Raw genomic sequence first — 14,340 nt, 5'->3', positions numbered from 1 at the left:
AGATTTAAAACTTTGCAGGATGTTTTCATTCACTTAGAGCTATGTTACACACTACATGAAAGGTAATTTTCAAAAATCCATAATAGGGGCCCTTTAAAACATTGTATGGTGGAGAAAATGCTGTATTACAGTTACAAATAAAGCTCTTTCTGATTATATGTTAGCAACTTGACAAAATAGTGTTGTCTGATTTAATTTTTGGGTACAAATATGTTACTAGGAGTAAATCAAGAAAACAAGAGATTCAAACAATAAATCTAACCGTGTTGAAATATATAACAATGATTAATTTTCTGTCTATAAAAGTATCCAAACAGTTGTTCACCTGTCTAATATAACATAATATATTAAAGTGTCTTTGGTGTTTCCATGGTTTCTACGGAAGTAAAACTGGAAATCGAGGGTAACATGTAGGACTGGGTATTGTAACAAAATGTTCGATACCGATACTGATACTTTGACTTCGAAACCGGTTCCTGAACGATACTTTTTTCGATACCAATTTTATGCAACCAGTTTTAACAATATAACATTACCTAAAAAAAAACTTTAATTTTTTCAGTTTGTTGACTTCTTTACACTCATATTTTGAGCATGTAAAAAAGTATCTATGTTTCCTAATCATTTAACAACATGTATTCTTTACTTCAATGAGCTCATTGTTTCTGCTTTAACTTAATGCATTGTTTAACAATGAAACTGAATGAAAATTAATTGAAATGCATTACACACAGTCACCTCTGATAACAGATCACTCTAAATTGTAATTTAGACACATGCATTTTCTGTAAAGCTGCTTTGAAACGATATGCATTGTGAAAAATGCTATACAAATAAATGTGAATTGAATTAAATATAGGCTACTGTGGGGCGCGATATATGCCTCGCGCTCAGCACACTTGAAGCTTACCGCAAAGCACTGGCAAAAGTAGCCTAATGATTATGGATGTGTCGGGAAACAATAGCAAGGAGATAATTTAATTGTTTATTAATGAACAAGTGTTTACTAAGTGTGTTGGCTGCAAAGATGAATATGGCGATGCTGACTCGTCATTCCTGCAGTAGTGAATGCGCTTGCGCCTATATGGATTAGGTAATCAAACTATTTATTTCTAATTGTTTCGTTTAAAAGTAGACATATATTGACCGTCTATAGGACTATTTCTCATGTCTGTGACGTGAGGCAAGTATCATATACGCTTAGTTTTGGTTAATTTGTGACGCGCTCCAGTTCTTGCAGTCGAAGACGGCTAAACTTTCTACTCTCAAGTGTATTCTGTGCGCTTCTAAGTGCCTTATCAGATTTACCGTGTTGCCAGTCTTGGCAGCAATTATCTTGTCGAAAATATTGCATCGCGTGCTTCTGGCATCGAGTCAGGTACATAGGTACACTTTTGATCATTTCCACTTATTTTCTCTCTATCTAGGTTGGGATGCTTATACACACACACACACACACACAGCGTTGCCAACTATTTTCTAACGCCTTCAATAAAAGTTGCTAAATGTCGCTAGATGACGTCATACGCCAATTAGCATACTCATGACGTCATCGCGTCGTACTTGCATTCTGCCTGCCTAATGTGTTTTCTCTCTAAATTCATGCTCACATTCTGTATATTAATATAATATAATATAGCCGAATGTCCAATAAAGCTGTTCTCATTACCTATATTATTTTTGTCAGACAATAGAACAAGTAGCTATGATATAGTGAATGACAACATTTTTTTATACGTGTAAAATTATCTGAATTGAGAGAGTTCGGGAACTGGGTGAAAGCTCAGTATTACAAATAATAAGCACAAGAAAAGAAAGGAAATTAAAATGGTCCAACAAAACTTTAAATATAAAACAAAAGAGAAGCAGATAAGTGACAAGTCCGTGAAAAAACAAAAAAACTGCCGCGCGCTCAACACATGAATGTGCTGCTGCTCGTCTCAGCCATTCACTGAACAAGATACAGTCAGAGAGAGTGAAGGCAGGAAGAAAGCAAGACCTCGCGCTCGCAGAACAGTACTGGCAACATCTGGAGGTTACTGAGGTTTGTCTAAAAAAGTCGCTAGATTTGTCGCTAGTTGCTTTTTTGAAAAAATGTCGCTAAAGGGGTCTGATAAGTCGCTAAAAATAGCGACAAAGGCGCTAAGTTGGCAACACTGCACGCACACACACACACACACACACACACTACAGCCTCACATGCGATGAGCCACGTCTCTGGGCAGCCGCGTAAACTATTTTTTTTCTGCCACAGCCAATCATGCTGCATGCTTATTGTTTCACCGAAGATTAACCACTGACGAGATTAACCACTTAGGTACCGAAATTTGGTACCGAAAAACAGGACATGTTTCGATACTCGGTAGTATCGACGCAATTCGGTCGGTACCTAAAAAGTACTGAACTTGGTACCCAGACCTAGTAACATGTCGCAGATATGACATCATTGACAGTAGGGCTGGATGATTAATCGAAACCGAAATTCAGAGCCTATAATCGACGTAATTTTACCATGTCGGTTATTTCGGTTTTTTAATCCTATTAATATTTCCGTCCACTGTGTGTTAATGTACTTTCCCCTTAAAACATATTACCGCGTGTGTAGTCACGTAACTCCGCCCCGTCCAGTCAGCGACATTGAAGCAACATGAGCCCCTTTCACACAGCGCGTTGATCCCGGGAAATTGCCAGAACAAACACCTTCTGTGTGAACGCAAACACGACCCGGGATTGATGCCAGGTTGGGGACATAGTAACATTGCCGTGTTCAGTCCCGGAACGCGCGGTGTGTGAACAAATGCCATAATCAATGCCGTGTCGTAATGATGGCGCCGGGATCGTTCGCCAGCGTGAAACGGTTCGTAATGCGCTAGTTTATGATCGAATCAGAGAAAAAAATGCACAAGCGTAGTTTCTCGAGAGAAATCGCAGCTCATAAGCAAACTATAGACGCCGCTGGGACATGTCACGTGTCTTTGCGGGTTGTGTGTGTCTGTGTGAACGCACTCTTGATTCCGGAAAATCACTGGCAGTGTGAATGAACCAAAGTCAAACAAACCCGGGTCAAATCCCAGGCCACTTTATCCGTGTATTTTCCGGAATCTCTGCGTGAAAGGGAACTCAAACACTGAGTCAACTCAGCAACAGGAGCCGCTTGTACCAAAGAAACACGCGAAAAAAGAGAGAGACTGACAAACGCCCAGCAACAAGTGCCTCCACTCCACAAAGCAGGTTTCGATAACACAAGCATTTACAAATGCTACACAATATGAAAAGGATTAGTTTTTTTAGTTTTATACAAGTTACATTTTACTTTTAAGATGGCAATATTTACAATAATTTATTTTGTTTACAAAAATAACTATTTTCTACATTTTGAGGAAACTTTCTTTTTACATTAAAACTTAATTACTTTTTTATTAGACGTTTTTATTTCAAGCATTGTATGCTTTGTTTGATTCAATTGTTTGAAATATTTAATAAGTAAGCATTAAAAGCTATCTGTGTGTTTCCTTATTTTAGAATCACAAAGATAGGATTATGCATTCTTTCATTCAAAAAAATAACCGTGAACATATTTATAGTATAAGCCTTGCCAGTGACACATGAGAAAGATTTTTTTTAAAATAATCGTTCAATAATCGTAATCGAGGTAACTTGTTCGATTAATCGCGATTATGATTTTAGCCAAAATCGTCCAGCCCTAATTGACAGGCTACGCAATGACACGGGTCGTTACACTAGCTGATTCTCCAGATTTAAACATTGTTGGAAACATTTGGGATAATGTAAGTATACAAGTCAACAAAATATATAACATTGTTCTAGTGGTTTTTGGATATTTTAGTCAAAAGATCTTACATATTGTGCCTTTAAATTGAACAAAAGTGAAGTAAAAACATTTACATCAATACAAAAAATGTCTATTTCAAACTTTCTTTGATGAACTTTCTGTTTATCAAAGAATCCTGAAAAAAAATTATAATGGTTTCCATAAAAATATTAAACGGCACAACTGTTTTTGACATTAATAAGAAATGTTTCTTGAGCACCAAATCAGCATATTAGAATGATTTCTAAAGCAGTGGTTCTCAAAGTGGGGGTCCGCGGACCCGTTGCCAGGGGTTCCGCGAAATAATGTTAGTACCCTATGAACGGAATCGCGGAATCCAGTCAGACCATCGGGGAAATTCTTGGCAGAGCGCTCCAGCTCTCTCTTTCTCTCCCCTCCCCCCACAGACACACGCGCATATCCAGAGAGAAGAGTGAATCCGCGAATATACAGTAGCCTAGCCTTTACAATTTTCAGTTCCTTTTTTTTTTATCCGTCAGTTTTGAGAACGTTTCAGCATTTCATTTACAAAAATAGGGGCGGTTCTAGGGTCAGTGGATATTCGGGGCTTTAGCCCAAACTAAAATTGGGTATTTTTATTAAAATTAATGAATTGATTATAAAAGCGATTTAAGGGAATAAAGAAAAAGAAAGGCTTATATTAGTGAAATAATTAAAGTTGTCAAATATTAAATCTTTATCTACTTACATTTTGCCAGGCGATCTTTAATCATTTTGAAATTGATGAGCTAGACCGCTGAACTTTTTGTCATCCAACAAACAGAGCGGTGCGTAATGGAGTGCATCAGAGCAGCATAAAGAAAATCAAATACATTGCGGGGCTTTACTAAAAAACATTCCGCCCCTGGGCCTACATAAATAACAATACAAAACTTTTATTCACTACAACCCACCAAAACAAAAGTTTGGTTTAACTTAATTACTAGGATGTGTTCTGCAACAGTGTTAATTCTGTTATGATTTGTTGATTGTTCTGCCATTGATATAAGGTGCAATGAGTTCATTATTTTAAAGTTAATGCATGTAAAGTAACATTACATAATTTAAATGTTATTTTAAATGGATGGTTCACCCAAAGAAAATGAAAAGTGTGTCATCATTTGCTCACCCTCAAGTTGTTCCAAACCTAAATGAGTTTCTGGTACTTTTTAAAAAAAACATATGGAAGTCAATGGGGTCCATCAACTGTTTGGTTACCGACATTATTCAAAATATCTTCTTTTGTGTTCAGCAGGAGAAAGAAACTCATTCAGGTTTGGAAAAACTTGAGGGTGAGTAAATGATGACAGAATTTTCATTTTGGGTTAACTATTATTTTAATGTAAAATGTTAATGTTTTAATTTTAATCTAGGGAATTTTAATGTTTGGTTTTATTAGAACAAGCCTGTGCTTGCTATCTTGCTGTTGATTTTATCAAAGCTTTTAAGATAAATTACTTAGTGTAAATGCTATTGAATTGAGTCCAAATGCAATTTGAATAAAAGACCCACTGTTTACAAGAATATAAGTGGTATTAACATGATAAACTGACATGTGTTTCTGTTTTATAAAACATGTCTTAAGTTTTTAGGGTGAAAAAGATTACAATGCAATTAATTCCAATGGCATTGAAGTACAAATAGTTTTAAGCATATTAATCACAGACAGTTATTGTTATGAGTTTTTTTTCTCCGCTCTAAGGGGTCCCTGGTCCCAAAAAGTTTGAGAACCCCTGTTCTAAAGAGTGAAGCAATGATGATGAAAATTTAGCTTTGTCATCACAGGAATAAATTGCATTTTACTGTATTTATGATCAACTAAATACAGCCTTAGGGAGCATAACATACTTCTTTCAAAAACATAAAAACAACCATACCAACCCCAAACTTTTGAACGGTCGTGTAGATGTAAATAAGGTCAAGATATGGTTGGGAAACAATGGCACGGAGCACTATTTTTACTATCATCAATAACCACACCAGTTGGCTAAAAATGTATTGCATTTGATAAAACATTTCTATTGCTGGGTCTTACCCTGAAGAACTCTTTAGTGGAACCGGAGTCGAGCGTTCCGTAGGCGATCTCAGTCTGCTTAGCCAGGTCTTCTGCGCCCTCTATAGGCGAGACCATCCTTTCCACAGTCAGGAAAGCAGCCAGATTGGCAGTGTAGGATGAAATGATGATCAGAGTAAAGAACCACCACACACCTCCAACAATACGGCCAGACAGAGACCTGAGAGAGAGAGGGAGTGAGGAAGAGAGACATAGAGACAATTGGAGAGCAAACAAATCTCCTGTGAAAGGTTAACAATTAATACAAATTGATAAAATTGAAGCTTCTGTTTGGGCAGGTCTCTCTAATGAATGGCCGGAAGAAAGATGAAGATGAGAACAGGGTCACAAAGATCACCTCAAGAATGAAAGACAAATCCAAGAGGAATTTGGTGAGAGAAATGGACAGGAAAATCAAATGACTGAATAGAAGAACGATGCAATGAGTGAAGAGGGCTGACAATCCTCCACTGAAACAGTTTATAAACACCAAACTGCTGACAGTAAAATAGAGACATGCAGCAAGAACACGGTAGCCCTCCAAGAAAGAGAGAAAGAGAGTGAAAGAGAAAATCTGTACATTTTACAGTCAACACATGGTGAATATAAATTATTTTAGTTGGTGTCAAGCATCACTTAAAGCAATGGTTCTCAAAAGCGCAAGGCAGTTCTCAAATCTTGTTTACTTACAGTATGTTTGAAACAACTAGACAATGAGTAAATAACTGAATTTTAGTTTTTTTGGCGAACTAACCCTTTATCATTGCACCTGCAAAGCAGTATACTTTGTTCATTATTTCATTTATTTCTGAATAAGACATGCTGGATCATTATCCAAAACATGCAGTTTTCATTGTGTTTTTTTAAAGAATTTAATATTTTATTATTAAACAGCAGGCGTTTGAATAAAAACTTTATAATGTAACTGCAAACATGACATTGGTTCATGTGCATTAAATTATTTGTTGTTTACCCTCATTTTTAAGGGTGGCGGTGCCGCCGGCTTTGGCCCTTCATCGCTGCTCGCAGCTATATTTATTTATATATATATATATATATATATATATATTAAGTTGCTTCGTACAAAAGCCTCTGTTAAATGATTATATGTCATTATAAGTGCCAAAACTTGGCAGCAATACTGATAGATGGTTATATTATTGGCTGAATGTGGAGCGAAAGTTTCTTTAGTTCCAAAGAGTAGTGAAAAAAGAGAGAACCACTGATTTAACACAAGCTGTATTTCAAGAGGAAAAGTGGAGGAAGACAGGAACAGTTGTAGTGACAATATTGTGACTGATGAGTGTTTTTTAGTGAATGAATGAAGTGACACGATGATAGAATGAGTTAAGGGTTAAGAGTTAAGCTTTAGCTTATTGACAAGTGAAAAACCCCAAGTAAAATAACATATATGCACCATGAAAGAGGAGACAACCATAAAATGCACAGATGAGGGGAGAGAGAAAGATGTGGATGGAGAGACAAGAACAGGCTAAATAATACACCAACCTTGGCGAAATATCGCATCCTTGCTGCATGAAAGCTCCAAGAGAGAACCAGAGACTATTAAAGATGCCAAAGTCGTTGGGCGGGTCAGGTGGCGTCTGCGGATCCTTCGCCTCTTCATTCTCGTCCAGGTGCCATTCGTATGGACTGAAACGACTCACCAGGAAGAGAACCACGCTCACACCGATATATGCAAACACGATACACATCCAGATCTCATAGGCCAATGGGTCTAGGAAGGAGAAGACTCCCGGTTTGGACTTCTGTGGTTTCTTGATCATGATGGAAATGCCCAGACTCATGAAGGGCTTGGAGAAATCTATCACCTCCTCCCGGACAAGGGTTATAGTGAGAGGAGCCACAGCTATATCTGCCCTCTGGAAACATGGAACACAGTAACTCTCAGTTCATAGTATGAGAAAAACAATGTCATGGTGTGATCATGGAAATGTGATTAGACAGTTTAACATTTTCAAAGTCTAATGACAATAAAAATGCAGAATTGAGGAGTGAACCAGTTGTTTCAGTACCAACAACACAAGGTTCATAACAGCAAGAAATGGAGAACCTTTGGTTCACGCTTTACATTTAACTGTATGTTGTAACTGTATGTAGCAGAATGTTACCATGTACTTCTGTCCCATAATGCCTTCTTGTCTCCATCTACTTATGAATGCAACTCAGAACTCAATTTAAAATTGTGTTGTAAAAAAAAAGCATTGTGTGTAAGGATGCGCTCAATTCTGGCCAATACAGAGAAGCCAGGAATTATTTTCATGACATGGAAAAAAAAAATGGTTTACAATAAATGCCTGACAATATAAATTTATATTAAATTAAATATTATAATATATTATACAGGTCCTTCTCAAAAAATTAGCATATTGTGATAAAGTTCATTATTTTCCATAAAGTAATGATAAAAATTAAACTTTCATATATTTTAGATTCATTGCACACCAACTGAAATATTTCAGGTCTTTTATTGTTTCAATACTGATGATTTTGGCATACAGCTCATGAAAACCCAAAATTCCTATCTCAAAAAATTAGCATATCATGAAAAGGGTCTCTAAACGAGCTATTAACCTAATCATCTGAATCAACTAATTAACTCTAAACACCTGCAAAAGATTCCTGAAGCTTTTAAAAAATCCCAGCCTGTTCCATTACTCAAAACCGCAATCATGGGTAAGACTGCCGACCTGACTGCTGTCCAGAAGGCCATCATTGACACCCTCAAGCAAGAGGGTAAGACACAGAAAGAAATTTCTGAACAAATAGGCTGTTCCCAGAGTGCTGTATCAAGGCACCTCAGTGGGAAGTCTGTGGGCATGAAAAAGTGTGGCAAAAAATGCTGCACAACGAGAAGAGGTGACCGGACCCTGAGGAAGATTGTGGAGAAGGACCGATTCCAGACCTTGGGGGACCTGCGGAAGCAGTGGACTGAGTCTGGAGTAGAAACATCCAGAGCCACCGTGCACAGGCGTGTGCAGGAAATGGGCTACAGGTGCCGCATTCCCCAGGTCAAGCCACTTTTGAACCAGAAACAGCGGGAGAAGCGCCTGACCTGGGCTACAGAGAAGCAGCACTGGAGTACCCACAGTCAGTGATGGTCTGGGGTGCCATGTCAGCTGCTGGTGTTGGTCCACTGTGTTTTATCGAGGGCAGGGTCAATGCAGCTAGCTATCAGGAGATTTTGGAGCACTTCATGCTTTCATCTGCTGAAAAGCCTTATGGAGATGAAGATTTCATTTTTCAGCACGACCTGGCCCCTGCTCACAGTGCCAAAACCACTTGTAAATGGTTTACTGACCATGGTATTACTGTGCTCAATTGGCCTGCCAACTCTCCTGACCTGAACCCCATAGAGAATCTGTGGGATATTGTGAAGAGAAAGTTGAGAGACGCAAGACCCAACACTCTGGATGAGCTTAAGGCCGCTATCGATGCATCCTGGGCCTCCATAACACCTCAGCAGTGCCACAGGCCGATTGCTACCATGCCACGCCGCAATTTCTTTCTGTGTCTTACCCTCTTGCTTGAGGGTCTCAATGATGGCCTTCTGGACAGCAGTCAGATCGGCATTTTTACCCATGATTGCGGATTTGAGTAATGAAACCGGCTGGGAGTTTTTAAAAGCCTCAGGAATCTTTTGCAGGTGTTTAGAGTTAATTAGTTGATTCAGATGATTAGGTTAATAGCTCGTTTAGAGGCCCTTTTCATGATATGCTAATTTTTTGAGATAGGAATTTTGGGTTTTCATGAGCTGTATGCCAAAATCATCAGTATTAAAACAATAAAAGACCTGAAATATTTTAGTTGGTGTGCAATGAATCTAAAATATATGAAAGTTTAATTTTTATCATTACATTGGAAAATAATGAACTTTATCACAATATGCTACTTTTTTTAGAAGGACCTGTATATCTGCTGAAAAATATCCAATATTTGTCAATGTATACATACAAATTCCAACATTAACTGATAGCCGATATGATGAAGATACATAGTGCATTCTAGTATTGTGTATAGGATCATTTCAGTTAAAAAAAAAGACTACAAATCCAGTTAAACACTCTTCACCTGAAATTATTAAATGATATGCATCTCATATAGTCAGGATATGTTGAATATCACACAGAAACAAAACAAAAGCATAGAGACACATACTCTTCTCATTCTTAGAAATTATATTGTGTTGTTTAACTTTAACAGCACCCGGGAACAAATTGGGCGAAGCTATTTTTTGTAATTAAATGGATTTTAAATGGATTTACTTATGGTGCCTCAACAACATGCAGAGAGACACTACTTTGGAGCTTTATTGTGTAAAAACACTGACCATGACCAAAGACTTGGGTGATGTCAGCAACACCAGGAGACTGTAAATAATGTAAAAATCACATTACAGTGTCAAAATAAATCATGTGACACAGGAAATAAATGTTGAGAACAACTCTGACAAGCACCAAACTCAAAAAGCAAACAGCTCAGTTATATGAAAATATTCTGTATGACACATTTTGAAACCTGCAAAGAAAAATAAACCGTGATTCTGTGACTTTTATTTTGACAGAGCGATCAGTGATTATATACGAGGCCTCCTAGGTGTTGCTGGCTTCACACAGCCACTATCCCACCACCAAAACCTTCCTATTGCAGGAAAATTTTCTCAGCACTCACCCCATATACCAACTCCCCCACCATGCCGTTCCAGGTCTTGGTCTCAGGGTCGCGTGCTCCGTATTTCCCATCAGCTACAATGGACAGTTTATACCTAATGCCGACGTGCTTCGCGATTTCTGATGCCAAGTCTACACAGTAGCCCTCATAGCGATCATTTCCATCCATCTGCATATAATTCCTCTTGTACATTACATATGGAGCTTCCTGTTAACCAAATCAGAGGAAGTTGAGCTGGCTTTCAGACTGAAAACCCAGAAAATCATTAGTCTGCCATCATGCCGATACTTCTCTCTCACACACACATTCACATTCATTCTTACTCATTCGCACAAACACATACTGAAATATAAACATGCATTTTGAGTCTTGTAACAGCAATGTGACCAACAGCCAAGCTACCAAACAAACAGCAGCTGTGAGGAAGGCTAGATTGAATTTAAAGTGGGTTTTAGGTTTGTGGACAGTGCTATTCATGGAATCTAAATTCTCAAAGTGGAGAGAGAAATACAGAGCTGACAGAAGTAAACTTGCAGGTCCTCTCATTAGTGAACTGGAGTCATTCGTCAGTCTAAAGCAAGCAAGTTTAAGGGGGCTCCACTTAAACTTACACACATGTACGTCTAAAGTGCATGCAGGATGGTGGGTTAAAGAGGGTGGCAAAGGTTTTCTCACATGTGTGCGTGCTTTTAACTATTTTAATCAGACCAAACGTTAACATGAATGATGATGAAACTCTAACATTAAAAGCAATCAAAATACTGCTTTGATAGCATCAGATCAATCTCTAGGTTTTTTTTTTTACAAACGGAGCCATCTAAACTCATCTGTATTTTCAGTCAGTTTATATGAGATTTCTATACACAGGCACATCTTTCCAATCTATGCAGAATAAAACATTCCTTAAACAAACTCTTATTAACCTAATCATCTAATTAACCTAGGATTTAGTTCTTCTTTCACTTTCTGTATCTACTTATGAGATCATCATAGGCAGAGTCAGAAAGAGGTCATCATCACTTTTAAATGTAACATAAGGCGAACCTTGTGGTACATTTAAATATGACTGCTTCTGTGACTTACTAAATTTAGTGAAATTTGTTTACTTATGTAATTCTGACTGGTCTTATAAATGCTCACTTTCTAATAAATGTAATGTACCTGTATTAAAATAACTGTATTACTCATTGACACAGTTCTGAAGTTCATTTGATTCATTTTCTCAATAGGATTTGGTTTCTGTGACCTTCAGGTTATTATTCAAAAGATCAATTACCACATTCACTCTTTAATTAATATTCTTTCAGTTTCATCTAAGTCCTCGCCTCTACAGCCCCCCCCCCCTCCTTCCCCCCCCCTCCCCCTCCCATCCCCCCCCCTCCCCCTCCCATCCCCCCCCCTGCCCTCAAGTTCTCAGAATTCTTCATTAAGGACCTAATTATGAAACTCGTTTAAGCCCAGCTGTAATCACTCTACAGCCCCAACCGATTCACTTCCAGCATTTGGTTCAATTAACGCATGTTTCTTTAAACACGAGTCGTCCAACGCAGCATGTCCAGTAGGCAAAACATTACCACGTGCATAACCTGGCACGTGTCGTGTTTGAAATGCTCTAGATTAAGAAGTTCTGCATTTCTTGTTAACTGTTAATATATGGGATGGACAGTAAAATTCTAATTACATTTTGCTATTTTAAAATGGTATAAAAGCGCAGTTCACTCGAATATATTCATCATTTTGCTTTGGTTGGGTGTTACAAAATTAGGGCTGCTTGGTCAGATTTTTTATTTTTAGTCAATCAAAATTGCAGCTGTATTTTACAGGATGCATCTAAACAGTGGCAGTATATTTGTATGCATTTAATTTTGTAATATTACTAGAACGTAATATTGAATGAAAAGGCACTCAGCTGGTTCCCAACCACAACTCGTCTTCACGTGGCACTTAAATAGACACTAATAAATTAGAGAAATACGTAAAAGCCTATCTAAGCAAAAACTTTAATTGTATTGATTTGCTATTGAGTGGACACTGCTCACACTCGCTCACAGTCATGTCCCTGCTCACATTCATTGTTTCTGCTGGGACGATTATGTCATTTTAGGGAGCTAAATTAATAACAAACTGTCTGAGCCTAATGGGCACTTCTGATTTGACAGCTGGAAATTAAAAACAGCTCAGCTAGAAAATCCAGAGAACATCTGAACTCTGAGGGGATGTAAAATAAAACACTTTACTTAATATTCCACATGTGTGAGAAAACCCTCAGCCAATATTGTGTGCATGTGTCTATGTACACTGTCATTTGCATCCAGCCCGACATCTCAGTCGTTCAGTACTTACGTTTTGTGGTGAAGTGAAAGAAGCAGAGAGAGGAACATTCTAACCTATTTCTTACCAAAGCCAGTATTGTGATGTCACTGCTACAACAGGCCACTGGAATGGAACTGAAAATGCTTTGGCACTCACACGGATACAGTTGAAACACTCTATTGTGGTCGACTGTTTCAACATGTAGTGAGTGAGTGCAAAGCAAAGCAAAACAGAAAAACGTTCTGCCCCCCCGAGGATGCAATGCAACTGTGACACTAAACCTGAGAGGGCAGAAGGGTCATGGTTCGGCATATTTAAAAGCAGCTTTAGATAGTGTACCATGATAGTAGTGACCACAATGGTTCTGTTTTCCACAGAGGAGGATTCGTTGGTAACCTGCTGCTCCACTATATAAACAAATTTCTCGTATTCATTCCAGTAGCCAATCTGTAAGGTACAGAAACAGAAACAGCAAAAATATAAACAGAATCAATCAATCAATGTCAACCAATTAAAGAAATTAGTAAAAACAGAAAGAGATTTGCTGCGTCCCAATTCTCCTACTTATACTACGCCCTAAAAGTATGTACTCATTTGAGTGTGTAGCAAAAGAGTAGGCAAGCTTTGAGACATACTACTTCGTCATCTTTAACGGACAGATCTGTTGCGTGCATCCTGTTACCGTAAACTGCCCTGTCAATCTTGTTGTCACAGTTAAAATCCTCCATTCAATCTAATTTAATTTCCTACCGTTTCGGAGAGAAATGTAGTAGCACGTTCATCTGCCAGTCGTGGGTCTTTCATGTGGAGACTCTCCTCATGTGTTTGCAATTTGAATATAATGATGCATTTAAAAGTTAAAGCAACACTATGTAGTTTTTCAACCTTCATAATATATTTCCAAGACATGAGAGATGGTACATCGACTTACAATAGGTTAAATGACACGTCTGCGATAGCCTGTATCGCTTTTACTGGCACTACGTAACTTTGGGGTTCGGGTAGAAACCCGAGCACAAAAAGAACTACAAAATTCGACTGCTTTAAGGCATACCTCACTTCCCCACCACCCCCCACTTCCTCAAATTCTGACGTGAGAGCCTAACTAGCGTTTGTTTGCCGTCTGTATGTTGTTGTCATGACCGAAGCAGCAACTAAAACGAAGAAGGCAAAGGTTTTGTCGGAGGAGACTAGAAAAAGAAAAAAAGAGTGTGAAAATAAAAGGCCGGACGAGGATCAATATTGGTCCTAAAGGAGGAGGAGGGGTGCCCGACCGATGCTGACCTGGCTGTCATGCAGTTGGACTAGTAAATATATTGCTTGAATACTATCTCTATTTTTTTAAATTTGTTGTCTGCCTGGCCATGTTACGGAATCTATCTGGTCCTAGATTTTTCTAATTTGAAGATTCATCTATGGTAGCTTGATATTATATTATAATATTGACGAT

At 38.1% G+C, this 14,340-nt stretch overlaps 1 protein-coding gene across 4 annotated transcripts in view; it reads right to left on the bottom strand.

Annotated features, from left to right (window-relative positions):
- The window catches only part of gria3a (glutamate receptor, ionotropic, AMPA 3a), a 54,336-nt gene that overhangs the window by 21,534 nt on the left and 18,462 nt on the right, over positions 1 to 14,340 (bottom strand). For all 4 annotated transcript variants that reach the window (XR_013206847.1, XM_077241161.1, XM_077241162.1 and 1 more), the window contains exons 9-12: positions 13,230 to 13,337; positions 10,578 to 10,784; positions 7,395 to 7,768; positions 5,868 to 6,066 (exon numbers count right to left, since the gene is read on the bottom strand). Coding sequence is in view for 3 of the 4 variants with exons in the window: in XM_077241161.1 (XP_077097276.1) it covers positions 5,868 to 6,066; positions 7,395 to 7,768; positions 10,578 to 10,784; positions 13,230 to 13,337 (888 nt within the window). In the remaining variant the exon portion in view is untranslated. The remainder of the gene's footprint in view (positions 1 to 5,867; positions 6,067 to 7,394; positions 7,769 to 10,577; positions 10,785 to 13,229; positions 13,338 to 14,340) is intronic.

Source organism: Siphateles boraxobius, unplaced genomic scaffold, assembly GCF_051911475.1.
Source record: "Siphateles boraxobius isolate OS27281-9 unplaced genomic scaffold, OSU_SipBor_1 24, whole genome shotgun sequence".
Classification (NCBI taxonomy): Eukaryota; Metazoa; Chordata; class Actinopteri; order Cypriniformes; family Leuciscidae; genus Siphateles; species Siphateles boraxobius.
This window is presented reverse-complemented; position numbering and strand designations above follow the sequence as displayed.